The sequence below is a fragment of the Mauremys mutica genome, chromosome 3 (genome assembly GCF_020497125.1).
Source record: "Mauremys mutica isolate MM-2020 ecotype Southern chromosome 3, ASM2049712v1, whole genome shotgun sequence".
NCBI lineage: Eukaryota > Metazoa > Chordata > Testudines > Geoemydidae > Mauremys > Mauremys mutica.
Genome location: NC_059074.1, coordinates 23,976,804 through 24,004,249, shown reverse-complemented (window position 1 = coordinate 24,004,249; position 27,446 = coordinate 23,976,804). Strand labels below are relative to the sequence as shown.

The window sequence follows — 27,446 nt, the reverse complement described above, 5'->3', positions numbered from 1 at the left end:
TTATTCTACATTTCAGCTTACTGGAAAGATACACACATTTTCCTAGATACAGAAGATTGAGATTGTGGAGAATGTAAATTCTATTACATGGTCATTTTGTTCTTATGACTAATATCCCCTCTTTCTCGTAAGCCATGTTTTCTGTTGAAGTTTTCCCTCCTACAAATGAGCACATAATACAAAATTTCCTTAGATCATTACCAAATCAGTAAGCGATTTGTTTGGGAATTCCTCTCCATGCCGCCCCAAACACACAGTCAGGACTACTAGTAAACGTTTCTTAAAAGATTTATTAAAGTATCATTTATCACAAATAGAGAAAATATACAGATTAGAAGCATGCAACCATCATCTCCCACATTTAAGTAATTTCTGTGTGCATTATTTCTTGCATTCACAGCATGTTGTAAAACTTCAAACGTTAGTGCCAACTTCACTCTTCCTGAAAATGTTTCAAGGCAATAGATAACAAAAATTGTAAGGTAAGATAGTGTGAGAAAAGTGCAGAGTAAAAAAATATGTATACACACACACACACACAGTCAAACCTCCCTCCCAACCTCTTTCCCCCAAAAAAATTAAAGAAAGGCAAAAAACTCATTTTGCTGGTAGATCAGATTGTCTTTATGAACTACTTTACAAAAATTACTCTACAAATTAAGAGCCCGACCCAGCAGACATGTATGCCTGCGGCTAACTTTACTCATATGAGTTGTTCTGTTGATGTCACATGTACTACTTCACTCATGTAGTTCTAATGTTTGCAGTACAAGACCCTAAGGCAATAAACATGTTTAAGACCATTAAAGAGAACAAAAACTAAAGCAAACAGGAAAAAAAATTACTGCCAGATGTGTTTTGCTTAGTAGAGTTATATCAAACATCCTTCAACAGAAAGGTTTGCTCCTAAAGCCCTGAATATTTAAGCAATTTTGCAAGATTAAAAGGACAAAAAAAACCAAGAAGTTGGTACAGATGTTAACTAACGTAAGCACAGTTGGTTCAGGCAGGTAAGTAAGGAGGTGGGGGTTCCTTCTCAGGCATCTTCACTGCCATTTCATAAGTTGGCAGGACATACTAGGGAAAAAACACAAACACACTGAGGTTAACTGAGATTGCAGAGTCATTTAGGAGAGGCCATATCAACTTGATTCTCTATTCCAGGCAGATTTTAGAGCGAAACTCACAGCAAATGTAATGCCAGAAGCTGCAAAAGCAGCTTATTCTTCTGCTGAATCTTCAGCCATTACCTCTATTCCATTTTTATCCTTTACTAGTAAGCAGCAAAGGAGCTAGTAGGGGAAACAATTTTGCCTTCCATACTCCCAAGGAAAAAAGGTCACAAAACTGGAATTTTCATTTAAAAGTTTTGTTGAAAAGACATTTTCTGTCAAAACAAATTGACATAAGATTTTCAAATTCTGTGAGTGTTTGATAATTATCTTAGATTGTTTATATCTGTTTTCTAGCAGAGTAGGCTAGACCCACTTTGGAGGAGGGTTTCCTGGGTTGTTTGTGTGTAAAGGATTATCAGAAGCACAAAATAAAGAAAACAAATAAACACAGCTTGGTGTTGCTGATCTGCATTCTTGGCTCTGAAATACTAATTGATGTGTCTGAAACTACTGCATTCTAGACTCTGAAAGTATGTTCACTTTTGTGAACTGATTCACATCACCCTCTATGCCAATATAAATTTCATGTCACTATCTTCTCCAGTTGTCACTAGCAGCATCCAGTCTTGCAAAGCTAGTGGAATACTGCTACTACGTGTATGGGATAGTGGTTCCTGAACTATAGGAACAGTGTGCCCCAGAACTCTCATAGGTGGCCACAGAACAAAAATGTACTAATAACCAAGTAGGAGGGACTGAGGTTTGGGTCCTGATACCGTTTCTCTTTTATTTGTAGTTCCATGAACTATTTAGTCTGGAAAACCACTGGTACTGCAGCTGAGTCATACAGTACCCATTGTAACTAGAGCTATAATATGTTAACTAATTTTTATTTGCTGCTCCCAATAATCCTAAATTATTTCTCTACTAGATCTAATGATCACAACACTTCCACAGAAGCTTCATTGAGATATTCAGGTACTATAGTGGTGGGGTTCATGCAAGTACAGAGACAGAGAGCACCTTCACATGGAAACAACTGATATGTAACCAGATGAGTGATTCTCCTCCCAACTCCAGCATCTTCAGATTACAGGGAGGAGCTGCTCAGTTTTCCCTAGTTAGTGCCTATTACTCCATTTACTTCTAATGGTGCATACTGGAACAGACAACTTCTGGCCAGTACTGAATAGACAAGGATCTGTGATCAGACAGCTAGCACACCTGGATCGTAGTGGTCTAAAGTCCCATAGCTACTAACCCAAAGAATTAGGACCAAATGAAGTCCAGTTAATGGACAGGGGGGTAAAAGCCTGACCACCTGGAAACTAATGCTATCCTTGTATGGACATGAATAAGCAGAGAAAGCTCGGTTGTACTATTGACAAGTTTTCCAAAAAAAGATCGGGTGCTACAGGCTTTCTGGAAGCTGCCATTCAATAGTGGTCCTTTGCTTTACCTGAGCAGTTGAGGCAGAGTCGCACAAAAATTCTACAGAACTTTAAATAAAATCTGATCCCTCTTGACTGACATCTGACCTATGATCAGAAAATTAAATGCATGATGCATTGTCCAGCAGCCTCACAGAAACATGAAATTAGGGTTCCAAAAGCATCTTTCCGCTGAGGAATATTCACATTTGCAGAGCCCTGTATATTACTCTCCAAACCAGAACTGCAGCATTCACATATAATTTATTGCCTGCCTCAACATCAATAGTCTTGTTAAATTTAAATACTGCACTCAAAAGGTCTTCCATGCATTACTTTATATCCACCACCTTGTACAGAGGCATTAAATGTGTTTAAATCAGATTGTTTATTCATTTTTTACTCCATTCCCCCTCATTTGACTCATTTCTTTCATATACAGTCCATGGGGGCAAGATAGAAGCCAATGCAGCTGTAACTCAAACTAGTTCTCTTGAGGGGTAATCTTGTTTAATTTTAGAAGTACATTCAGACATTAAAAATCAATTTTTAAAATAACTGGCAATTTCTGTTCCTTTGTCTAAGGAAGAGACTTTACCTGTGGAGGAGCTTCAAATGCAGGGTACACAGCTATCTCAGGCAAGTTTCTGTTGCTGATGTATTTATAGCAGTTCCATACACAGTTAATTAGATAGGCCTGAGAGATGAGAGTTACATTTTAATAAATACATCAATTTGCTTTAAAAATGAGCTGACAGAAGCAGGTGCAAACTTACTGAGGTCATTGGAATTTTGTACCCTCAGCAGTGAATATGGCCCAAGGTATTTAACCAGTTGGCCTTGTACATTAAATGTCCCCACCCAAATCATGGTCTTAATCAATAAAACTACCAAAAAGTTACTATTTCACTATATGCCTACATGTACAACTAGAGAACAAACATCTCCAGCACATCAGAGAACAATGTTAATCCCCTTCACGTGGTTGCTAGCACACCAACTCAGGGGAATGGACTGCATGGAAGAGCAACACAGTAGTAAAAAGTACTTCATAGGTAATTCCTCCATTGGGTCCCTCTAAGCTATGTGGCCATGCAGCTGCCAATTAAGCTCAATGCAGGCACTCAAGCCTGTGTCAGGGAGAGATGCCACTCCCCAAGCCCCAGACCTGCTGCAGCCAGTTGACAGGCATCCGTCCTCTGGCCCCAACCCTGCAACAGCTGAGAGAGAGGCACCTCTCTTCCTACAGCCAGTGGGCGCTGTCCGGGGTTCTCTGCTCCGTGTCCCTGACAGGCTCCCTTCTTATGACCCTTTGACCACACTCCTGTCCCTGTTCTTTTATTAGTTGTCCCCCGCAATTAGTGGGTTTCTGAGTCCTGTAGATCCTCCCCTTAGGCTGGGGGGATCTGTTAGCATGGGGCGGGCTTCTGCCCACCCCGTTTCCCAGAAACCCAATAGATACAGCCCCTCCCCCCCCAAAAAAAACAACCCACCCAAACAAAAAACCCACAAAAACCACACCACCATGTGATGGAAGGAGGCAGAGATGAGACTGTAGCTAATCCTGACATCCTAGAGTGCTGGGAGATAAAAGAGCAGATATTAAGGGTTTGGGGCTGAGAGAAGGGTGAGTTAAGTGCCCAGGCAGAGGGCTGAAAGCAGCAAGGCTGTGAAAGAGACCAGGGAGAAGAGAAATTGTTCTGTCAGGGACTGGAGCCTAGGAAGTAGGTCCCATGGGTGAATGAGGCAGACAGAAGGGGGCACCAAAAATGTCTTCTTAACAAGGAAGCCACCAGTCTCCCCATCTCAGAGCAGCTACAACAACGCAAAATGTAGAGGGATAGATTTGAACCTAGAGTTTTGTTAGGGACCTGAATTGGGAGTTGCTTTTAGGCTCTCAATACTATTTAAGAACTGAGAGGGGAAGAGAAAGAAAACAGCAGCTTCGATAGCCAGTCTTCTCTTATCTCCAGAAAGCCTGATGCCCTTTTAGTACTAGTGTGTGGCTCAATCACCGCTTTTATTTTTATAAATTATCTATTATAAAAATAAAAGCTTAACTATTTTATTCAAACTTGGATTGTAAGCATCTCGGAGCAGGGACTATCATTTTGTTTGGTGTTAGTACAACGCCTGATAGAGTGATCTATGCTTGGAGCTCCAAAGTGCTACCATAGTTGAAATAGTAACACATTTGAAATTAATGAGTTTTATTCTAATAGAAAAAACCTACTCCAAGTTTGCATTATGTAGCTATTTGTGCACTGTTCAAGTGGCCGAAGGAAAAATAACAAACAGTTTAGCGAGTTATGGCCTATTAGCCTACCAACACATAGCCTCTTGAAGCTTACTGAGATTTACATGCATGTACACATGACAAGTGTTTGGTGCCCTATTGTTGGTATGTACAACTGTTTTGTTCTGTTCAAAAAAGCTTCACTTGCCACTTATTCTAATACAGCAGAACCTCAGAGTTACGAACACCAGAGTTACAAACTCACTGGTCAGCCACATACCTCGTTTGGAAGTATGCAATCAAGCAGCAGCAGTGAAAAAGTAAAGCAAATACAGTACAGTATTATGTTAACTGTAAACTACAAAAAATAAAGGGGAAGCTTAAACACATTTGACAAGGTAAGGAAACTGTTTCTGTTCTTGTTTTAGTTAAATTAAGATGGTTAAAAGCAATGTTTTTTCCTTCTGCATAGTAATGTTTCAAAGCAGTATTAAGTCAATGTTCAGTTGTAAGCTTTTGAAAGAACCATAACATTTTGTTCCAAATTATGAATAACCTCCATCCCCAAGGTATTAATAACTGAGGTTCTACTGTATAGGATTTCACAGAAGGCATTAACAAAATTAAGAAAAAATTTGCATTTCAACTTTTTTCCAGAAGACTTCAAGAGACTAATTTTGTTCATTCTGGTTCCACCCCTTCCCACACCACTCAATGATTTTAAAATGTGGTTGCACCCTTGTTCCAAAGCAAAGACTGCAGCAGAAAATCATAACTTGCTGACTCTCCACACTGCTGGTCACTGGGTTTGATCAGCTGGTGCGAGCACATGCATGCCCTACTGTTCCTTTACTCTAACTAGACAGTTCTTAGGAGGTAGGCAGCGTCATAGAGCTTACATTTCCATAAATACGTAAACTACATTGTCCGCTCACAAAAAGCAGGCATGAAGAACATATGACTATGAACTGGCAGCTCTAATTTTAGGCGTACCAGCCACAGTAATATTCCTTTATAGCATAAAGTCTAATTCAGTTTCTTTCTTAAACACACTGGAGCATTTAAAAAAAATTTCGCTACCTGCATCTCCCCCACTTACATAATCACACCTTTATATAGTGGCACAGGGGTTGGGAGGGTACAGAGAAGGCCCAGTTCATCAAATTCAGGACGCTTTTGTTTAACACTACAAAATATATTATTTTTTCCAGAATGTCATATACAATATTAACTAGCATTTTTCCCCATTTGTGTAAAGTTTAAAAACAAAGCTACTGCATGAAGTGCTTTGTCTAATTATACCACTTCCTTGTGAGCTTTACTGCAGAAGGATGCAAACTTAAAGACCATGCTTGAAGGTTTATTTCTACCCCCCACTACACAAAAACCTGTTCTTTCTACAGCACTATTCCCAATAAGCACAGCAATTACAGAAGTTTAGGTATCAATTTCACTATGCCAAATATAAAACTGAAGTCATCCTCCAATTTAAAAACCCTCAAAACATTGTTCACGATGCTTAATCCAAATTATGAATATGTTTGCAACCACGTATTAGGGACACTGCAATACACAAACTTCTGAAACTTAACATTTGTAATTTAAACAACTAAAATACAAAGTATCTAGTTTACCTTTAAGATGATAAATAAGGCAAAAAACACCAGGACAACGAACAAAATACAGCTTGAGTCAAGTGCAAGGAGGTCATCTTTGTAAGGGAAATCTGGCTAGTTAAGGGAGAAAAAAATCCACAGATATCACAGTCAAAATCTGAGGCTATATTCACACTGGTATTAGCTCAAACTGAGGGGCCCAAATCTCCCCTTCATGGATTATTTACATGAAAGAGCTAGGAAATGTCTCAAGTTCTCACTCTCTTCCTCCAGGGATAATATTTGTCCCATCTCAACCCAGACTGCAGGGGAACCACCAGAGAATGGGTCAGCTGCAGAGAGGTTTTGTGCTTTCAAAATTGCCACCAAGTCCTTCCCTCAATCCCATGGCAACACAATTCACCATGGACCACCTTCAAAAGCAGCTGCTGATCCCACAATCCTACTCAGGAAGAGTACCTCTTCTGCAGCATGGAAGGAGAATTTATGCAAATTAATGCCGACTAGGTCAGAATGAGCTTGTGCCAGGCTAGCCTGCAAGCTGAGGGTGGAAAGGTGGCCCCCCAATCTCCTACAAACAGAAGCCAAATTCTTTGGATTCAGAACTCCAGTCCCCAGGCCAGACCTGTATCTGAGTGGAACTCATTATATTAAGTTAAGCATACACTTGTAAAGATCTAAAAAACTGCCCTGAGGGAGTTAATTATTTAAGTCATTTGAGTCTATGCTACCTACCAAATCTAGCTTGTCATTAAGCTTAGTGCTTTATTTAATGCCTGAACATGACTGATCCTCTCTTGGACTGGAATGTCATAAACCCTCTAGTGTATTAAAAACTTAATTACAATCCCAATTATCAAAACCAAAACTGTCACCTGTAAAATACTAACCCAATTTACTAGACACTTACTAACTCATCCAGATACTCTTTGATTCTTGGCATGTAAGTAAGAGAACTGATGGCAACCAGGCAACTGAGGACAAAGTTAAAGAGCTGGTAACAGAAGAATGGAATGAGCCAGCCCACTCGGTGCTGGAAAAAAAAAAAAATAATGGAGTTTGTTAATCTGAAAGTCACATTAGCCAAGTTAATTCATGGCATTCAGTTCTATACTTACAGCAATTGCTCCATACACCATCATTGCACTTATCGTGAACAGGAGGAGTGAGATGGCAAAGAGAACACATGCGTTTTCTGAATTAAAATGGGAAACAAAAGTTATATTAATACTACCTTTGGTAGCTTCTAACAGACTTATAATTTCAGTATTTCCAATTTGAGCTCACAAGATCTACCTGTCTGCTAGCCACATCCCATAATCGGTATAACCAACTGTTTTCATTTTGTTTTTGCACCCATAGCTACACACTACAAATAAGCAACAGCAGTCTGTATTATAGTACCTTCCATACCATTCACCCAAACAGTTAATTTGATTCTGTTTTAAGACAATCCACAACAGCAAAATAGTTCATATGAAAACTGGACAACTTCCACCATATCTATAGCTTTTAAAGTTGCTTGATCACACAATTCAATCAGTAAAGCAAATTTACATAGAAAGCAAATTTCTCTTTAACAGAGCAGAATGCCATAAACTGCAATACCTTCTATCAAGTAAGTAGCAGAAGAGGCTTAAATTCAAACAAAAGCCATATGGTAGTAGTATTCAGGATATTAATGGGGGTCTGAATAATTAAGATTCTTTTGTTTCATGTAGATTGATGACAAATGCAATTGCCATTTGCAAACTACGTTATGTTCATCCTCTTATTGGTCACAAATAATTTCTTATTTTGATCAGAGATAGAAACTGATTTGACTCAGTTTAAAGGAGACTGCAACAGAAAGATTAGCCTTATTTTTCTGAAGTTGATCTAAAATTCTTTGGGAACTAAAGACAAGGGGTGCTTATGTGACTTCACATGGAAATTCCAGGTGCTCAGCACCTCAAGGTCAGCTCATAAGGGGTCAGAGAAAAGATCAGATCTCAAGTGTCCTTGGCTCCCAGGTTTATACTCATGATACTGCCTCATCCACCTCACCTCATTCAATCCAAAGAACACATTGCCATCTCTCCAAAAAAAACTGGGGGGGCGGGGGCACGGCCGCACAGTAGAATACAAGTTATGGAACCATCAGGCTGTGTTACCGAGTAACCATGTGGTCTTATAGTCATCCTCATCTTTACTCTTCCATCTGTTTTTGAGCCTCACTTTTTGTATCATCTTGAATTCAGGTTGTAAACTCTTTGGGACAAGGACTGACTTACTTGTTTTTGTAAGGCACCTGGTACATTAAAAACCACCACACAATTCTCTATATACCCAATACTGGATTATATAATATTAGCAAATTACACAGTCAAATACCTACAAAGGTGCAATCACTGAGCCATTAAGCCTTGATATTGGCTCAATGGTTGCATCTTTAGAATACATACACCATTTCTTTCTTGGTCTGGGATTCTCAAAAATGTAAAAGAAAAAAAATAGTATCAAACTATTTCTATGAATTTTCTTTTAATAGTTTTCCCTGTGTACTATTCATTCTTGACAGTCAAAGAACTAATAAGATGACTTTAAAGAAGCTGCAGTACAGACTCACTAAGTGTTCTTAGCATTCTAAGCTACTCAAATTTTCTATTTTGAGTACATTTTGTTCTTACATAAGTTATTCAGATTCATGCACAATAGCTATAGCAGGCTTCTGAAAAAGAGCAACAAAGTCCTTGAAAATCCAGATCTTTCTGAAATAAGTTAAATCAAAGTTCAGTAAAAGAGACAGCTAATTTGGTTTCCAATGTAATTTAATAAAATTAAAATTATTGGTAGGTAAAAGTAATCAAGACAAGGATAGCAAATGTTTAATTTAAGAGACTACAGGTATCTGCCAACCTACAAAGTGGTAGAGAAAACAGCAGTATCTGCCCCACAGATTTGCTTTCAAGTGTCGTATATATTTAGAGAGATATGAAGTCAAAACAGTATGAAAGTTTTACATAAGAGGCCTTCACAACACTGATTTTTTTTTTAAAGCCACAGCAGAGTATAGCCCCTGACTTATGATAAACATGAGCACACATTTGGCAGATGAGACTTTATTTAAATAAATTACACAGCAGCAATACAAGATGCGCTAGGTTACAGGGGTTCTCAAACTGGTGGTCAGGATGCCTTGGGGGAGGGGGTCACAAGCTGTCAGCCTCCATTCCAAACCCTGCTTCCCCTCCAGCATTTATAGTAGTATTAAATATAACAAATGTTTTTAATTTATAAGGGAGAGGGGGGGTTAAACTCAGAGGCCTGCTGTGTGAAAGGGGTCTCCAGTACAAAAAAAGTTTGAGAACCACTGTACTAGGAGACAGGTTTGAGAGTGGTAGCCGTGTTAGTCTGTATCAGCAAAAAACAACGAGGAGTCCTTGTGGCACCTTAAGACTAACAAGATTTATTTGGGCATAAGCCGACCCCCATCCTTTCATGTATTTATACCTGCTCCTGTATTTTTCACTTCATGCATCTGATGAAGTGGATTCTAGCCACGAAAGCTTATGCCCAAATAAATTTGTTAGTCTCTAAGGTGCCACAAGGTCTCCTTGTTTTTGTACTAGGAGAATGCACCCTTCCAGTAGTTTCTGAAAAGTAATGATCTGGGCACATTGAAGTTCGACACCTACCAGCCATTCTCTCAGAACCATAGTAATTACCAATGACTTCATACTGTAGGTCAACAGTTGGCACTGAATTAGGGTGGGTCACTTCCACAGTCAGCAAGATGCCCATCAACAAGTTCACCACCTGAGAAAGAGATTGCAGTTACTTAAAAGTTATTTATAATTGCAATATAGCAGATAAAGATTTAACATGTGCTTCAGAAATCATTTTTTCAGATGAGAACACAGCAAACTTTGGCCTTGTCTACACAGGAAAGCTGCACACAGTCAACCAAAGGTGTAATTTTAAACCAGTTTAAACTGGTACAAAAAGCTGGGTTGGACACTCTTGTCTTGGTTTAAGAGTCACCCCTTAACTTCAGCCAGTGCAACTTTGTTTCCAAGTTCGATTCCCCCCTCCCCCTCCTTACTTCATTTAAAGTGGGAGGGTGTGAGGAGTCAAAGGCCTCTTTTAAACAATGCAAGGAAGAAGAAATCCATCTCATGAGCTGATCGGAAAGAGTAGAGTAAAATCAGGAAAGGAAAGAAGGTATAAAACCTGACACCATAAGATACCTTTTTAAAAGGTGTTTCTACTTAATGCACCTAACAGACAATGTTACAATTAGATATAGCACAAGAGTAATTTACAACCATCCTATTATTCATTTAAATTGCAGGCCATTTAGCAGCACAAGTATTTTTCCACCCAAGCTAGTAGCCTTAGGCCTGGTCTACACTAGGCGTTTAAATCGGTTTTAGGAGCCTAAAACCGATTTAACGCCACAGCCGTCCACACTAGGAGGCACCTTATATCGATTTTAATGGCTCTTTAAATCGGTTTCTGTACTCCTGCCCGACGAGAGGAGTAGCGCTAATATCGGTATTAACATATCGGAATAGGGTTAGTGTGGCCGCAATCGACGGTATTGGCCTCCGGGAGCTATCCCACAGTGCACCACTGACCGCTCTGGACAGCACTCTCAACTCGGATGCACTGGCCAGGTAGACAGGAAAAGCCCCGCGAACTTTTGAAATTCATTTCCTGCTTCGACAGCGTGGAGAGCTCATCATCACAGGTGACCACGCACAGCTCATCAGCACAGTTAACAATGCAGTCTCCTGAGAATCGAAAAAGAGCCCCAGCATGGACCGCTCGGGAGGTAATGGATCTGATCGCTATATGGGGAGAGGATTCAGTGCTAACAGAACTGCGTTCCAAAAGACGAAATGAAAAAGTATTTGAAAGAATTTCTAAGGCTATGACGGATAAAGGCCACAGCAGGGACTCCGTGCAGTGCAGAGTGAAAGTTAAGGAGCTCAGACAAGCCTACCAGAAAACCAAAGAAGCAAACGGAAGGTCCGGGGCAGGTCGAAAAACATGCCGCTTCTATGATGACCTGCATGCAATTTTAGGGGGCTGCGCCACAAGTACCCCACCCCTGACCGTGGATTCCGAGGTGGGGGTTGTAATCTCTGCCATGTCAGACGGGGAAGATGAAGAGGAAGAAGAAGAGGAAGACCTCGCAGAGAGCACACAGCACTCCGTGACCCCCAGCAACCAGGAGCTTTTTATCACCCTGACGGAATTACCCTGCTCCCAGCCCTTACAAGCAACTATTCCAGAGAATGACGCCATGGAAGGGAGCTCTGGTGAGTGTACCTTTGCAAATAGCAAACAGTGTTTTTTAAGCAAGCCTTTTTTAATGATTGATTTGCCCTGAGGACTTGGGACGCATTCGCAGACAGTATAGTTACTTAGAAAAGTTTGTTAACATGTCCGGGGATTGAGAGGAAATCCTCCAGGGACATCTCGATGAAGCGCTCCTGTAGGTACTCCAGAAGCCTTTGCAAAAGGTTTCTGGGCAAGGCATCCTTGTTCCGCCCACCATGGTAGGACACTTTACCATGCCATGCATGTAGCAAGTAATCAGGTATCATTGCGTGGCAAAGCATAGCGGCGTATGGTCCCGGTGACTGCTGGCATTCAAGAAGCATCCGCTCTTTATCTTGTTCTGTTATCCTCAGCAAAGTGATATCGTTCAGGATAACCTGGTTAGAAATCAGGAATTTAAGTAAGGGGGGTGGCCATTTTTCTACTGGGTTCGTGGAATGCAGCAGCTTAAAAAAAACACTTTCCTGCACGTAGCGAAGCGGGGGGAGGGGAGGAGTGAAATGCCAATGATCTTTTCTGTTTGGTCACCGGCGAGGCGATCTTCCCCAAGCTACCGGACAAGCAGTGGGTGGGGGGGGAGGGGGAAGGTTGTTGATTAGCAGGGAGCTAGCGTGGTATTAGCCATGCGTTGGGGGGGGAGGGGTAAATCACTGAGACAGTGGCTTACCATGGCCGCATGCAAGCTGAATCCTGATGCCTGGACCTGTGTCTGAGATCTGTAACCCAAGAGCTGCAAGCAGGCACTATTAAGATGAAAAATGCGACCTTGTAGGGAAATCACATGTGCTATGTAAGGTGAATAGTGCTTTTCACTGTGAAAGAGTATAACCATTGTTCTGTAAAATGTATCTTTCTAAATATTTATCTCCCTCATGCAGCTGCAAATTTTTCAAGCGTCCCTCCTCCATCCCAAAGGCTAGCACAGATAAGGCGGAGGAAAAAGAAGACGCGAGATGAGATGTTCTCGGATATTATGGAAGTTACACGCAATGAAAGAGGTCATCTGAATGAGTGGAAGGACGTGGTTTCAAATTACAGGAAAGAGGCCAGTGAACGTGAGGACAGGAGGGACAACCGAGATGAGAGGTGGCGGCAGGAAGACCGGCAGGAAGATCAGCGGTGGCGGGATGCAACTCTGGGGCTGCTGCGTGATCAAACTGACATGCTCCGGCGTCTTGTGGAGCTTCAGGAACGGCAGCAGGATCACAGAGTGCCGCTGCAGCCCCTGTATAACCACCCTCCCCCCTCACCATGTTCCTTAGCCTCCTCACCCAGACATGTAAGAACGCGTGGGGGGAGGCTCCGTGCACCCGCCCACTCCACCCCCGTGGACAGCCCAACCAGAAGGATGTCGTTACTCTGAATTTTTTTTTTAATGGCCTTCTCCATCCCTCCTTTCCTCCTCCCAAAGCACACCCTTACTTCTCTCCCTCTTTTTATAATGAATCAATAAAGAATTCATGCTTTTTAAATGAGAGTGACTTTATTTGCATAAGTAAGCTGTACTCGAAGGGGGAGGGGGAGTTGCTTACAGGGACTGAGTCAATCAAGGGGGTTGGGTGTTCATCAACAAACACAGCAGTTACACTGTACCCTGGCCATTGATGAAGCTCGTTTTCAAAGCTTCTCTGATGCTCACCGCGTCCTGGTGTGCTCTTCTAATCTCCCTGGTGTCTGGCTGCGCGTAATCAGCGGCCAGGTGATTTGCCTCAGCCTCCCACCCCGCCATAAAGGTCTCCCCCTTACTCTCACAGAGATTGTGGAGAATACAGCAAGCAGCAATAACATAGGGGACATTGGTTTGGCTGAGGTCTGAGCGAGTCAGTAATGTGCGCCAGCGCGCCTTTAAACGGCCAAATGCACATTCCACCACCATTCTGCACTTGCTCAGCCTGTAATTGAACAGATCCTGACCACTGTCCAGGCTGCCTGTGTATGGCTTCATGAGCCATGGCATCAAGGGGTAGGCTGGGTCCCCCAGGATAACGACAGGCATTTCAACATCCCCAACTGTTATTTTCTGGTCTGGGAAGTAAGTCCCTTGCTGCAGCCGTTTAAACAGAGTAGTGCTTCTGAATACGCGAGCGTCATGAACCCTCCCTGGCCATCCCGCGTGGATGTTTGTGAAACGTCCCTTGTGATCCACCAGTGCTTGCAGCACCATTGAAAAGTACCCCTTCTGGTTTACGTACTGGGTGCCCTGGTGCTGCGGTGCCAAGATAGGGATATGGGTTCCATCTATCGCCCCCCCACAGTTAGGGAATCCCATTGCAGCAAAGCCATCCACTATGGCCTGCACGTTTCCCAGAGTCACAACCTTTCGTAGCAGCAGCTTAGTGATTGCTTTGGCTACTTGCATCACAGCAGCCCCCACAGTAGATTTTCCAACTCCAAATTGATTCCCGACTGACCGGTAGCTGTCTGGCGTTGCAAGCTTCCACAGGGCTATCGCCACTCGCTTCTCTACTGTGAGGGCTGCTCTCATCTTGGTATTATGGCGTTTCAGGGCAGGGGCAAGCAAGTCACAAAGTTCCATGAAAGTGCCCTTACGCATGCGAAAGTTTCGCAGCCACTGGGAATCGTCCCACACCTGCAACACAATGCGGTCCCACCAGTCAGTGCTTGTTTCCCGGGCCCAAAATCGGCGTTCAATGGATAGAATCTGCCCCATTACCATCAGGATCTCCAAAGCGCCGGGGCCCGCGGTTTGAGATAATTCTGTGTCCACGTCCTCATCACTGTCATCGCCGCACTGCCGTATCCGCCTCTTACTCGCCTCGGTTCGAAGGTCCTGGTTCAGCATATACTGCACGAGAGTGCGCGAGGTGTTTAAAACATCCACGATTGCGGTATGGAGCTGAGCAGAGTCCATGCTTGCTGTGCTATGGCGTCTGCACGGTTCACCAAGCAAAAAAGGCGCGAAACGGTTGTCTGCCGCTGTCAGCGAGGGAGGGAGGGGTGAGGCTGTACCCAGAACCACCCGCGAAAATGATTTTTGCCCCATCAGGCACTGGGATCTCAACCCGGAAATGCCAAGGGGCGGGGGAGGCTGCGGGAACTATGGGATAGCTACGGGATAGCTACCCACAGTGCAACGCTTCAGAAATCGACGCTAGCCTCGGACCATGGACGCACACCACCGATTTAATGTGTTTAGTGTGGCCGCGCGCACTCGATTTTATAAAATCTGTTTTACAAAACCGATTTATGCAAATTCGGAATAGTCCCGTAGTGTAGACGTACCCTGAGTGAAGGGAGGCTTTGGGGAGGGGAAATTAGATACCATTGGTCCAACCCACTTTCCATGTGAGTCAACAGAAAGCCTAATTTCAATGGGAACCAGATCAGACCCTATATAAAGGAGTTCAAGAGGGGATAAATCTAAAAAAACCTGAAGTCTTGCCCCACAAGATTCAGTAGGATTTGTTTAGATATACTTCAGAGTTAAACTCTTATGGCTGTACGCCCGAATGCTTGATAACATTTGCTTTCTTTACATTATTGCTGCAACCCCCTGAATCGCTCATTTAAAGTCCTTATTGTGGTTTAGAATTACTAGGTCTCAGTGTTTCCAAAAAAACTGTAACTACCAGGAAAAAAAACTAGCCATGTTAACTGATTAGCCTAGAGGATGCTCTTGAAAAATCTCTTACAACAGCATTAGATGTTAGTAATTAGTTATTATAGTTTCTGATATTCGTCTCTAATGTAAACTAGAAAAAAGTTAGTCTGAAATATGGTTCTTGCATGACAAAAATTAACAGTATCTTCACCCTGCAGACATTTCTCATTCAGAAAGACCTGCCTCCACTGGGATGTATTTTTAGAAGGGAGGTCCAGGAAAGTGTGGGTTTGCAGTTTCTATATGCTGAAATACTTAAACCAGATTTTCCCTTGTTTGCTGGTCAAGCTCCAGGAGTCTCTGATGCAATGGCAGCAGATTAATGCACAACTACTGAAGTCTTCTGTAACCAGAACAGCTCATTATGAAACTGAAGGTGCTTATTAAATGTTAGACACCTGTTAGTCTTCTGTTTCCCACATTTTGAAAGTTAAAAATGCATTTGCTTAAGTTTTCAGGGGGATGAGGTGGTGGTGGAGTTCAGTTGAAACACTGATTTCACATACACAGCAAACTACCACAAACAGACCAAACCCAGGAAAAACATACCATTTACTAAAAGTGCCAAATATTTTTATTCAAGTATATTCTCAGCTTCACTTTTTTCTGATTCTACTGGTTGTTTACTGGGGGGGGTGGGGGGCGGGATGAACTTGGTGCTTATTAATCACAATTGTGGCATCAGGCTTGATACAAGCATGTTCCCCCCAGAAAGCACCTTACCAAGGGGCCTCAGTCTTAACATGCAGTACATGTGCTGGATAGTTTGCCCATTTGCGTCTTATGAGTCTGCCATTTTACATATTCCTGTACCTTTGCTCATCTGTGTTCTCATTGCTCTGTCTCATGTTTCTCACCTTTTCTACTCTCCCATCGTAAGCATCTCTGCACTTATTTATCTCCTCACTGATGCCAATGCTGTCAGTCTCACTCAATTTAACCCTCTTCATATGGAGAGGATGGTATGTTGCACTCTATGATTTTATGAAAATATCCTAATGAGTTTGACTATAATGTAACTGGAATATGCTTCATGCAAAAGGTCTCTTGTAAGGTATCATTACAAAGCTTATAATCTGATACAATCATACAAATAGGATAACCACACTCATTCTTGTATCTGAAACTAGAAATATTAAATACAACTGAGGGCCTATTATAATTATGCAAAGTGTGGGCCATTAATGGTGGTTTGGAATCTTGATGGCTCCCATAAACCAGGAGAATTGTCTGTAGATGGCTCTGTTTTGCTTGTAAGTCTTCCTGTATACGTGTGTGCTGGCAAGGGGGTAATGAAGTCTTGCAGTGACATGTGATCATGTCACCTGGACTGGAATCCATCTTTAACCTGTTGCTTTTCCATTGAGAAAAGGGGGTGGGAACCCAGAGGGACAAAGGATTCCCACCTTATGCAAAAGATAGATAAGTGGGTGGAACAGAACAAAGAGGGGCGGCCATCATGAGAAATCCCCTAGCTACCACCTGAGATGGAACAAGGGCTGTATCAGGAGAAAGGATTGTGCACAGACTAGAAAGGTGTCCGGTCTGTGAAAAACTTATCGGAACATCTCTGTGGGTGAGATTTTATCTATATTCAGTTTTATTACTGTATTAGACTTAGAACAAAGTGAATTACTACGCAAAATAAAATAAAACATGCAAATCTGTCTGCTACTACTTGGAACCACTTAAATCCTACTTTCTGTAATTAATAACATCACCTCTCACTTATTAATTAACCCAGAGTATGCATTAATACCTGGGGGGGAGGAGGGGCAAACAGCCGTGCATCTCTCTGTATCAGTGTTAGAGGGTGGACAATTTATAAGTTTACCCTGTTTAAGCTTTATACAGGGTATAACAGATTTATTTGGGGTTTAAACCCCTTTGGGAGTTGGGCATCTGAGTGTTAATGACAGGAACACTTCTGTAAGTTGCTTTCAGTTAAGCCTGCAGCTTTGGGGCACGTGGTTCAGACCCTGGGTTTGTGTTGGCGCAGACTGGTGTGTCTGGCTCAACAAGACAGGGTGCTGGAGTCCCAGGCTGGCAGGGAAAGCAGGAGCAGATGTAGTCTTGGCACATTAATTGGCAGTTCCCCAGGGGGGTTTGGTGATCCAACCCATCACAGAGGAGATTATAAATTCTTATAACCAGGGTGTCTGCACTCTGAATAGCTATATACTGGAAACTAGCTTTTTAGCTTTGAGAACTCCTTAACTCCACCTTCACAAAACACAAAAAGGTTCATGTAACTCTAGCCAAGTACATGATACATCTGCAGGTAATCATTGCCAGTGTTTGAGTCAATTAAAAAAACACTTAGGTTAGCAATACAAAAAAAAAGCTTCACTATAATGCATTAAAGCTCAGCTTCCATAATCTACAATTTTAAGCCAGAGATTTATCAACACTTCAAGTTGTAACACCTAAAGTAAATCTTCAGTAGATTTGCACTCATGCAGATGAGTATTTCTAGTGCATTAGAAGAATTCAAAAGCTATGACAAAAGCAGGGTCAAAATATGTTTGTAGAGTCATGATTCCAGTGTCCAAACACTCAACTGGGACAAGCAGCCAATAAGTACCAACATTTCAGTGAAAATTTGGTTTCATTAACAGCATTGTAAGTATCGTAGCTATGTTTTATTTTGTCTACCCAACACGATGCAAGGAGAGGGAGAAAGATGGGGAGTATGAAGTCTTAGGGATTTTATTTCTGATCAAGACTGACATTTGTAACATGGGTGGGTTATGACTTTTTATCAGAGTCCATCTCACAAAAAAAATATAAAAAAAGTCTGTCTGGCCTGGTGATTCTATTTGTACTACCAGTTGAGACACCCAGATTAGATTTCGAGCCCTATTTTCTTGTTACCTAAAATGTCAAACTGGGGGTGGACTACATCTACTAGGATAAAGGAATGACACACAATGCTCAACAAAAGCTTTTCAATTAAGAAACACTAATGACTCCAAATGAAGAGTCCAGTCTTACTCTCCTCATCTGAAAGGATGGTAGCTGCTGTTAAGATGAAATTGTAATAGCTATGAGAACAGCAGGGTTAAAATTGTTTTCAGAGTCACCGTATGTTCTGGACTACGAACATGTTCAGCCATGGAGTCTACACACTTTGGGCCTGGTTATTAAACTGAACATTTTTAGCTCTAGGTGGGAAGGGAGCCAGAAGACCACTGCAGGCAGCATGTGTGTGGAATCTATAGACCTGAAGAACCACCTCATCAATTGTATTATTGCCCCCCCCCCCCTTGCCCCAGTTTGTGGGTGCTGAGGGAAACACTTTGGCATGCACAGCAGCCTCCCTACCCTATTCTTGCTAAGAAGTAAAAAGAGAGAGGCTCAGTTGCGTGTTCAGAGCTATGTTATATTAAGATTTAATCAAATTAATTTCATGATACCCAATATTTTAACAAAGACGTTCTGTTTTTAAAAAGTTGTATTCCACTTTACACATTCAGGATAATAACCAGTCTCAAAATAAGATAGTCTGCACATATACATAGCTCAAGAAAAAAGTTACCTACATTTCTTTTTACTCTGAATCCAGTGGATAACAGAAGCTGTTAAAATGCAGCAGCTCCCACAAATGGATATCTGAGATATCCAGTTTCTCCTTGTATTTAGAAGGATAATGTGTACCTTGACAAATGTTGACTTATTAATGGATACTACTGTCTCACTCTTGGGCCAGTGTTTCCAGTGCCTAAGCAGACAAGTACTTCACTTTCATGGCTCAAAAGTCCTAAATTTTAGGTTCCTCCAAGCATCAGATTTACCCCATGATAACATAAGTAACTAAGTTGAAAAGTGAGGATTCTTATTTTTGGGAGCAGGGGGAGAGAGAGAGAGGAGAGCTGCACTCCCCTCTGCTTCCCCTTACTTAAAAAAAAAGTATATTTTTTAAGAGGAAAAACTAGGTTATTTCCCTGCATCTCAAACAAAAAACCCTCATGTTTTAAATAAAAAACCTATTTCTGTAAATCATTAAGATTTGCTCATTACTGAACGCAATTAAACTTCTCCACTTCTGAAGGTTCAACTAAACAATTGGATGTTGGACTTCACTAGAGGGTGACTGAATCGCCGTAGCGTGTTGCCAAAAGGAGATAGCATTGTTTCAGTGGGAGTTGCCATTATTTTTAGTCTGTTTATTGAACTCTGACTTGATCCCGCCAACACAATACACATGTTTCCTGTCTCTGGAAGCTGCATGCACAGTGAGAAAGCCTGTGGGAAGAAAGAGCTTTAAAGCTACATCTTCTGATCATTTGGGGGAAGGGAAGGAAAAGCCTCCTGGCTGTCAAACAGTTAACTATTTATAAAGGAACTATAATGATCCTGAAACTCAAATTATCACAAATCTCCCAAGAAAGTCCCTGGACATTGTTAAATATCTAGGTGGTGAGTAGGAGAATTCAGGCCCAGATCTTCCAAAGGGATTTAGGCTTCCAATTTACACAGATTTCAGTGAACGTTGGGAACCTAAATAGCTTTGAGGATCTGGGCCCCAGTTCCTACTGAAGAAAATAATAAGTTTTAGAACTAGACTTCCGAGAGCAAATGTTTTGAGTATTTAACATTCATTTATTCTGCTTTTAGGCATCACCTTTGTTTGACATAGATCCATACTGGTTAGGTCCCAGACTACGAAATACAGTGGTCACCAACCAGTTGATCGACTGGGAGAGTCTCCAGGATTGACCAGTAGATTGCGATCATGATCTCCGTCTGTTAAAAGTCCAGTGGTGCAGCAAGGCTGCTGTGAAGATAGCATATTGGGGTGCAGGAGGGGGCTTGGGGTACTGGCTCTGGGACGGTGTTCAGGGTGCAGGCTCCCACCAGTCAGCAGCACAGCAGGGCTAAGGCAGGCTGCCTGCCTGCCCCAGCCCCATGCTGCTCCCAGAAGTGGCCAGCACAGCCCTGCGGCCCTAGGGGAGGAGGGGCAGGGGTCTCCGCACACTGCTCCTGCCTGCAAACTCCCATTGGCCAGGAACAGGGAACTGTGGCCAAGGAAAGCTGCAGAGGTGGTGCCTACAGAGAGGAGCAGTACACAGAGCCACGCTGTCCCCTCCCGCCCCCCCCACCAGGGGCCACAGGGGCACATTGGCCCCTTCCGGGAGCAGTGTAGGGCTGGGGCAGGCAGGCAGGCAGCCTGCCTTAGCCCCGCTGCACTGCTGACTGGTGGGAGCCCACACCCCAACCCCCCTCCCAGAGCCAGTACCCCAAACTCCCTCCTGCACCCAAACTCCCTCCCAGAGCCTGCACCCCACATCCCCTACCCCAGCCTCAGATTGGAGCCCCCCCCACACACTGCAAACCACTCAACCCCAACCCAGAGCCCACACCCTCTCCTGAACCCCAACCCTCTGCCCCATCCCAGTGAAAGTGAGTGAGGGTGGGGCAGAGCGAGCAATGGAGGGGCGGGGGAGATGGAGTGAGTGGGGCAAGGCCTCAGGGAAGGGTAGATCCTGGGTTGCCCTTACTATCACTTTTTGACTGTAATCCAGACAGATTACCAGTATAGACAGTTTCCTCATTACAGCTGAGGACAGAGGCGGCTTTAGACATTTCGCCGCCCTAAGCACGGCGGCATGCCGCAGGGGGTGCTCTGACGGCTCCACCGAAGCTGCAGGACCAGCGGACCCTCCGCAGGCATGCCGCCGAAGGCACCCTGCCTGCAGCCCTCCCGGCGACCGGCAGAGTGCCCCCCGCGGCATGCCGCCCCAAGCACGCGCTTGGCGTGCTGGGGCCTGGAGCCGCCCCTGGCTGAGGAGGAAGCATAAAATCCAAAACAAAGTTTAAACACTGAAGAACAAAGGTTAGAAATGAACAGCTTACATTTCAACTCAACTATTATAGTTCAATCTGACAGCATCACCATAATGAAGATTGCCTGAGACTTTTTATTAAGAGACTCTCAATTGCCCTTAAAATTTGCCAAACCAATTGCTTGGACTTAAGGTTTTCCATGCCAGGTACCTGCCTTCAGCTGAAATTTTTGGGAAGTTTCAGATAAAATGGTTCAGCAATTTCTGAGAACAAGGTAAGGAAAAACTAATGTTTTGCCTAATGTTAAAAATAATTCTTACAGACATTTCACTGAGAACCTTTAGCAGCTCCAGTCTTTGAAGCAGAGATGTTGCACTATTGGCATGGATACGCTTTTTGCAAGCCTCAAGGAAATTTGAGGTGTGATGGGAGTAGAGGCAAGAGTCGGGGAGGGGGTGGAGAAAACAGATGCAGAGAGGGGCATCCTAAGGGAACTGAGACAGAAGGCATTATAACCACTAGAGCAGAGGATCTCACACTAGGGGGCACAGAATGTATTCAAGGGAGTGGGTGAGAGAAGCTTTAGGGGAAAAAACAAACTTACTGGGCACATTCAGAGCTGGGTGGCCAGAGCGAGACTCGGCTGCTGACTGGGTGCCCAGGGCATAAACTACAACAGACACAAATAAGGGGGACATAATCAAATAAATTTGAGAACCACTGCACTTCAGTACACTTCTCTCCACAACCTGGAATGGAGCCAAGCAGTCTTGGGTCTCTACATTCCTTTGCTGTCAGCAGACAGCTATTAAGCCCACCAGCAAAATGTTGATTGTCCCCACACTAGTGGCTGGTCCACACTGAGGATGACAATCTACTATTGCGGTCAGTTATTCCATTAGCTAAGGTGCCAGAGGTGATTTGGATCTAAAGGTCCAGACTCTACTGATGACACAAGTTGTGGAGCCATACTGAACCGTGCCCCCCCCCCCCCCAATGATAAAGAAACCCTGAAAAAATAACCCAGAAATTCTAAGAAATTAGGAAATCTAGAAACAGGTACACCAAGATGCAATTTTGACAGCAACTGCCACTTTAGCCCTTCTGTCTGTATATTGTGTTCTCCCACCCGCATTTTCAGTTCCTCATTCTCTGTGCACACTCAACATTTTTGTTAGTACCTCAAACTTCTCTTTATAGTTTCCCCCCTTCATACTCTCTCACCCCCACCCACTATCGGCTCTTCCCACCTGTCCTGCAATGAAACCAGTGCATCCCAGCCTCAATGATACAGAGGACTGAGCAACAGTTCTGGGCTACTCTGCTTTCCATTTCCTCCCCCAGCCCAGAAGCTGGGGGAATGACTCAGGCTGCACCTGAGACTAGTAGTTATTTCATAACCCTATTTAGCTCACTTCACACTAGTTTTTTGAGCCCTAGTGCTAACGGTTAGTAGTGTTTTTAGACCTCTGTCTTATTCAGGACACTGCCTCACCTTCCCCATCCCATCCACATCCAGAGCAAAGGTCCTACCTGTCTGACCAAAAGCACCAGAGACTGTTTGGAAGGGCAAACAAAGGGCAGACTGAATATATTGGCATCTATTCCTACTCCTGCTCCCCTCCTAGATTTCATCAGTGTTCCCCAGAGATCTGTCTGTGGCCTTTTCTGTCACATTTTCTCTTGAAATCTGCACCTATTTTCAGAGCTTTATCAGTATTACCCTAATATTAAGTTAGAGCACTAGTCATGGACCATTACCTCACTGCATTAAGCCTTGTTGAAACACATGGGGAAAAAAAAAAAAAAAGACAGTTCCTGCCCCAAGTCCCTTACAATCTACATAAAAGAAACCAAGAGAATAGATAGAAATGGGAGTAGAAGAAAACAATGAGGCAATATTGATCAGTAGGAGAGTCGGTGATAACACACCAACAGCCAAACCATTGTCAAGTTTCTGTAATCAGAGCAAAGGAGAATAATGCATTAGTTTTGCATTTTTTACTGGAAACCTCTCCCAAGCATAAGGCGCAATATGGAGTAACCAGAAAGGTGCTTTCTGGAAAATTTAACAAGTGGGCAAGAGGATATCACTAGCTGGGTGGAGCAGGGGAAATTTACATTTTGATAGCAAAAGATGACATAATGCATTTAACTTGTGGGCAAGAGGATATCACTAGCTGGGTGGAGCAGGGGAAATTTACATTTTGATAGCAAAAGATGACATAATGCATTTAACTTGTCCAGTATTTTTTTTTTTAAAAAGAGTGGCTAAAAGATTATATCTTACTGCTAGCTCCCCATCACTTCCCGAATAAATTTAGCCTCTCGCACAACTTTCATAACTATTCACAATTTAGCTGTCTCTTATGTGTTTGCTCTTTTCCATTTGTTTTCTTCCCTGGTCTCCAATGCTTGCTTCACTCATCATAGTTTGATCATGGAGTGATCCTAAAATGTCCGTTTCCTTTCACCCACTTATGTGTATTCTTTCATGCTGACATTTTTGGAACTCTTGTTCTGACCCTGTCCACCAAGCATCCACTCCCTCCTCCAGGGCCCTTCTCAAACCTTAATTCTTCAAGGTGGTTTATAAGCTACACGTTCATTTTAAAAATCTTATTGTGCTTTCAAAGGTTACATCTTAGTCATTCAGGCAACCACACCATCTTATTGTCACTATCCTCTACTACTCAGCAAGAAATGAACCCACCTTGGTGGGGGGGGGGTCAGTACGACATTTCCAGCATTGTTCAGGACACTGAGGAGAACAGTCTCTGCCCTGGGAAACCGACACTCTAGGAGCTCATCCACACTTGTCACCAAAAAAATACAACACTACAATGGGACTTCTGTCATGAAAAACACCCAGTTTGGGCAACAAAAAACTTCCACCCCTACGAGATACTTGTCTTTTCCCCTCCCTTTATTGTCGACAAAAGAGCCAGTGTAGACACTGCTGACCGTTTTGTGGACAGAACTGGCTTCTGCCAGTATCCCACAACACCTGCCCTGAGTGCTCTGCTCAGTGTTTTGATCTCTGCTGCCCTGTAGGCATGCGCCCCTCCCTTTTCAAAGCTCCAGGAAGTATCTGTGTGCTGCTCCCTTTGGGGAACAAAGAGCAAATCATTGGAATGCTCCTGTTCTGCCCTGCACTAGGAACACAGCAGCAGGCAGACTGCTGTGCTGCTTTGCCATGCCTCAGCACGGAGAGCTCACAGAGCTACTCATGATACTGCTCTTGGCAGCTGAGGGGGCCGTGGGAGAACTTGGCGAGAATCCCAAGATGCGCACCAATCAGCTCTTCCTTCCCACAACACTGCACTGTGGTATACATACCGACTGTGCATTGCTCACCCTGCCGATGGTGCCCCCAATGTGGGCATGATCTGTCGACAGAGGGAGCAAGTGTGAACACCCTTTGGCGATTTTTGTTTTATCAACTTTCGGATGTCAACGTAAGTTGCGTCAACAAAACTCAGTAGTGTAGATAAGCCCTAAACAACCGGTCAGAGAGCAGCAGGAGAGGGCCAGATGAGAGAACAAGTTCGGTGCTACTTGTTTCTCCTCCACTGAGGAGAAGCGGTGAGGGGGCAAAAGGTCCCAGCAGTCTGTGGAGAGCGACAACCTGGGGCCCCGCACAAGCATTGAGTCCCCGGAGGGGGGGGGGTCTGAATGCGAACAGGGCCCTGCTGGCTCACAGCGACTCCGGTCCCGTCGTGCACAGAGCGCCGCCCAGCCCAGAGCCTGGGAGACGCGCAGGAAGGGCTGGGCGGCGACTGGCCAGTGCAGGACACAGGCCCCTTCCAAGGCGGGGGGGGGAGGAGCGGAGGCCTGCGGGGGGGGGGGAGAGAAGAAGAGAGCGGCCCCCTCCCCCCCAGAAGAGCTCACGCAGCTTCACAAAACGACAAACCGTCGCACACAGGACAACAGGCACCGCACATGCGCCACAACATGGGCGACCCACGTCTCTGCCCCAAACACGCATGCGCTGTATAAGTAAAAAAATAATAAGTTGGAGCTATACCAATCTATCTGCTGGAACTGGAAGGGACCTCGAAAGGCCATCGAGTCCAGCCCCCTGCCTTCACCAGCAGGGCCAAGTACTGATTTTTGCCCCCAGATCACTAAGCGGCCCCCTCAAGGATTGAACTCACAACCCCGGGTTTAGCAGGCCAATGCTCAAACCACTGAGCTACCCCCTCCCCCTGCACTGCCTATGCCTCGGGGAGCCTGCCGGCCCAGCAACGGACCAATTCCTTACGCATGCGTAGTGCGAGAGGGCGCCCCCTTTCCACCACACAAGCGCGGTGAGGCGGAGGGAGCCCCCTCCTTTCCCCGCGGGGTGCGAAGCCTCTTACCATGTACCACGTCCCCAGGATGATGGTCCCGGTACGGACATGGCAGCAGCCGCAGCAGCGGGTGCTGTAAAAACGGTCCCGGGCCCGGCTGCCTTTGAACGTCATAGCGGCGGCGGCAACAGCAGCGCCTTTTCCTCACACGGGCCGCTCGTTCGTTCGCTGTCTCAATCGACAGACCCCTTCCCCCTCTCCAGCGGAGAGGAGCGCAGCCCCGCCGCCGTATCACCGCCGCTCTGGCCAATCAACGGCCAACAGCTGGGGCGAGGGAGCGAGGCCGAGGCGGGCGGGGGCGTTACCACGGCAACAGGCGATTGGCAGCCGACTCCGCCAATCGTCGCACAGTATCACTGTAATGTGGATCAGCTGCCTCCGGGAAAGTTGGTCAGCGCTCCTGAGAGCGGCCGGGAGAGGCGCTCTGACGGAGGGAGGGGGCGGGCCTTGCCTAGCAGGGGGCGGGGCCCAACCGGGCAGGAAGGGGAGATCTGCATACAGTGAACTCACCTAGGCAAGGGGAGGGGCTCGTATGGGTAGGAGGGGTGATGACCTGTAGAGGCTGGAGATCACGTAGGCAAGGGGCGGGGTTCATCCGGCCAGGGGCGGGGCTCTGTGGCGGGGAGGGGCTCAGCTGAGCAGGGGGCGGGGCGAGTGCAGCTGGGACGCAGGTGGCTGGTGCAGGGCGCCTGGAGCCGCCTGTCCATAGAACGGGCGGGGGGGGGGGGGTGACTTTAACTCCAGCACCTGGAGCCAGCAAAGGGAGGTGCATGTACACAGCTGTGCCCGCCTCTGTGCACACAGGCATCCACCACGTGGGGGGAATACCAGCCTCAGCCTGGGCAGCACCAATTCCCGTCTCCCAAAGAGGCTGAAGGTGGTTCCTTCAAAAACCAAGATCCTTATTTTATTAAATAAACAATTAACTGCTCATTTAAATGTTTATCAGAGTCAATCACATTAATTTGATGAAATGTCTAAATAATTAACCTTACAGAAAGATAGTGGAAAAAGCAGGGTTTTGAGTGTGGACTGGACTTTCCTTAAAATGGACACAAACTATTAGAGTAAAAGCAAAATAATAATACTGTATATCACAGAAAGGAAACCCCTTAAATAAATTACCCACGGGGAAATGTTTCTGTAAGTGACACTGACTTGCAAGATAAAATCCTAGCTCCATTGAAGTCAATAGTGAAACTCCCACTGAATGTAATGTGACCAGGATTTTACGTATAGTTTATTAGGAAACTAATCATTCCACTGAGATAGACTCTTTTGGAAAGAGAGGGGAAAAAATTGCATTGTTCTGAGTTCAAGTATCTCTTGCTTTAGATTCCCTCATAAAAACCAATTACATCAAATAAAGAGACTGATTCTGGAAAACTCGCCTTTTTAAAAAAGTTTGTCCAAATAAAATGAATCACTTTGAACTTTGCGTGGATTTTTTTATTATTATTCTTTGTTTACTGATCTAACACCGTCACCACTTTTGAGTCCTTTAATGTGATACTCCAATCCCATATACTTTATGTAGTTAGATTATAGTACCTTCCCTTTTACTGGCAATTTAACTTATGTCCAAACTACTTAAAACAGCTGGATCTGAGGGTGAGGGTTAGTAGGCAGGTGAAATATGGGAGTTATAAGTATAGGGAACATGTGACAGAGTGTCCTGTAAAGTTTTTATTAGCATGAGGTTGGATGCCTGCTTTATTCATATCTTCAGGATTTTTGGATGTGATATCACAGAAAAATTCTCTTGCAATTGTTTTATAATTTCTAAAAATGTTATCTGGACTATTTTTCATAATGCCTTGCCTATAAAGCTTTAGTTACCATGTGTCAAACTGTATAAGGCTGAGGAGGAACCATAAAATCCTCTAAAAATTATGTACATAAAATACTGGGAAGATTAATAGTAAAAATACTTTTTCTAGGCCTGTGAGGCCATGAGATA

General features: G+C 44.1%; 1 protein-coding gene across 1 annotated transcript; it reads right to left on the bottom strand.

Annotated features, from left to right (window-relative positions):
* Positions 1-270: 270 nt before the first annotated feature.
* On the bottom strand, positions 271-25,738 carry LAPTM4A (lysosomal protein transmembrane 4 alpha). Its single transcript, XM_045010414.1, has 7 exons — positions 25,496-25,738; positions 10,075-10,195; positions 7,516-7,592; positions 7,308-7,430; positions 6,416-6,511; positions 3,144-3,242; positions 271-1,077 (listed from the first exon to the last, which is right to left on the bottom strand). The coding sequence occupies exons 1-7, from the start codon at positions 25,598-25,600 to the stop codon at positions 1,003-1,005; spliced, it is 696 nt and encodes a 231-aa protein (XP_044866349.1). The 5' UTR covers positions 25,601-25,738; the 3' UTR covers positions 271-1,002.
* Between the last annotated feature and the right edge of the window lie 1,708 nt (positions 25,739-27,446).

Excerpts from the sequence above, each read along its gene's own strand:
- LAPTM4A (XM_045010414.1), bottom strand. The coding sequence starts at position 25,600 with ATGACGTTCAAAGGCAGCCGGGCCCGGGACCGTTTTTACAGCACCCGC. Across the intron at positions 7,593-10,074 it reads TGGTTCTGAGAGAATGGCTG|AAAACGCATGTGTTCTCTTT; the intron begins GTAGGTGTCGAA and ends ATTTTAATTCAG. Across the intron at positions 6,512-7,307 it reads AAGAGTATCTGGATGAGTTA|CCAGATTTCCCTTACAAAGA; the intron begins GTAAGTGTCTAG and ends TCCCTTAACTAG.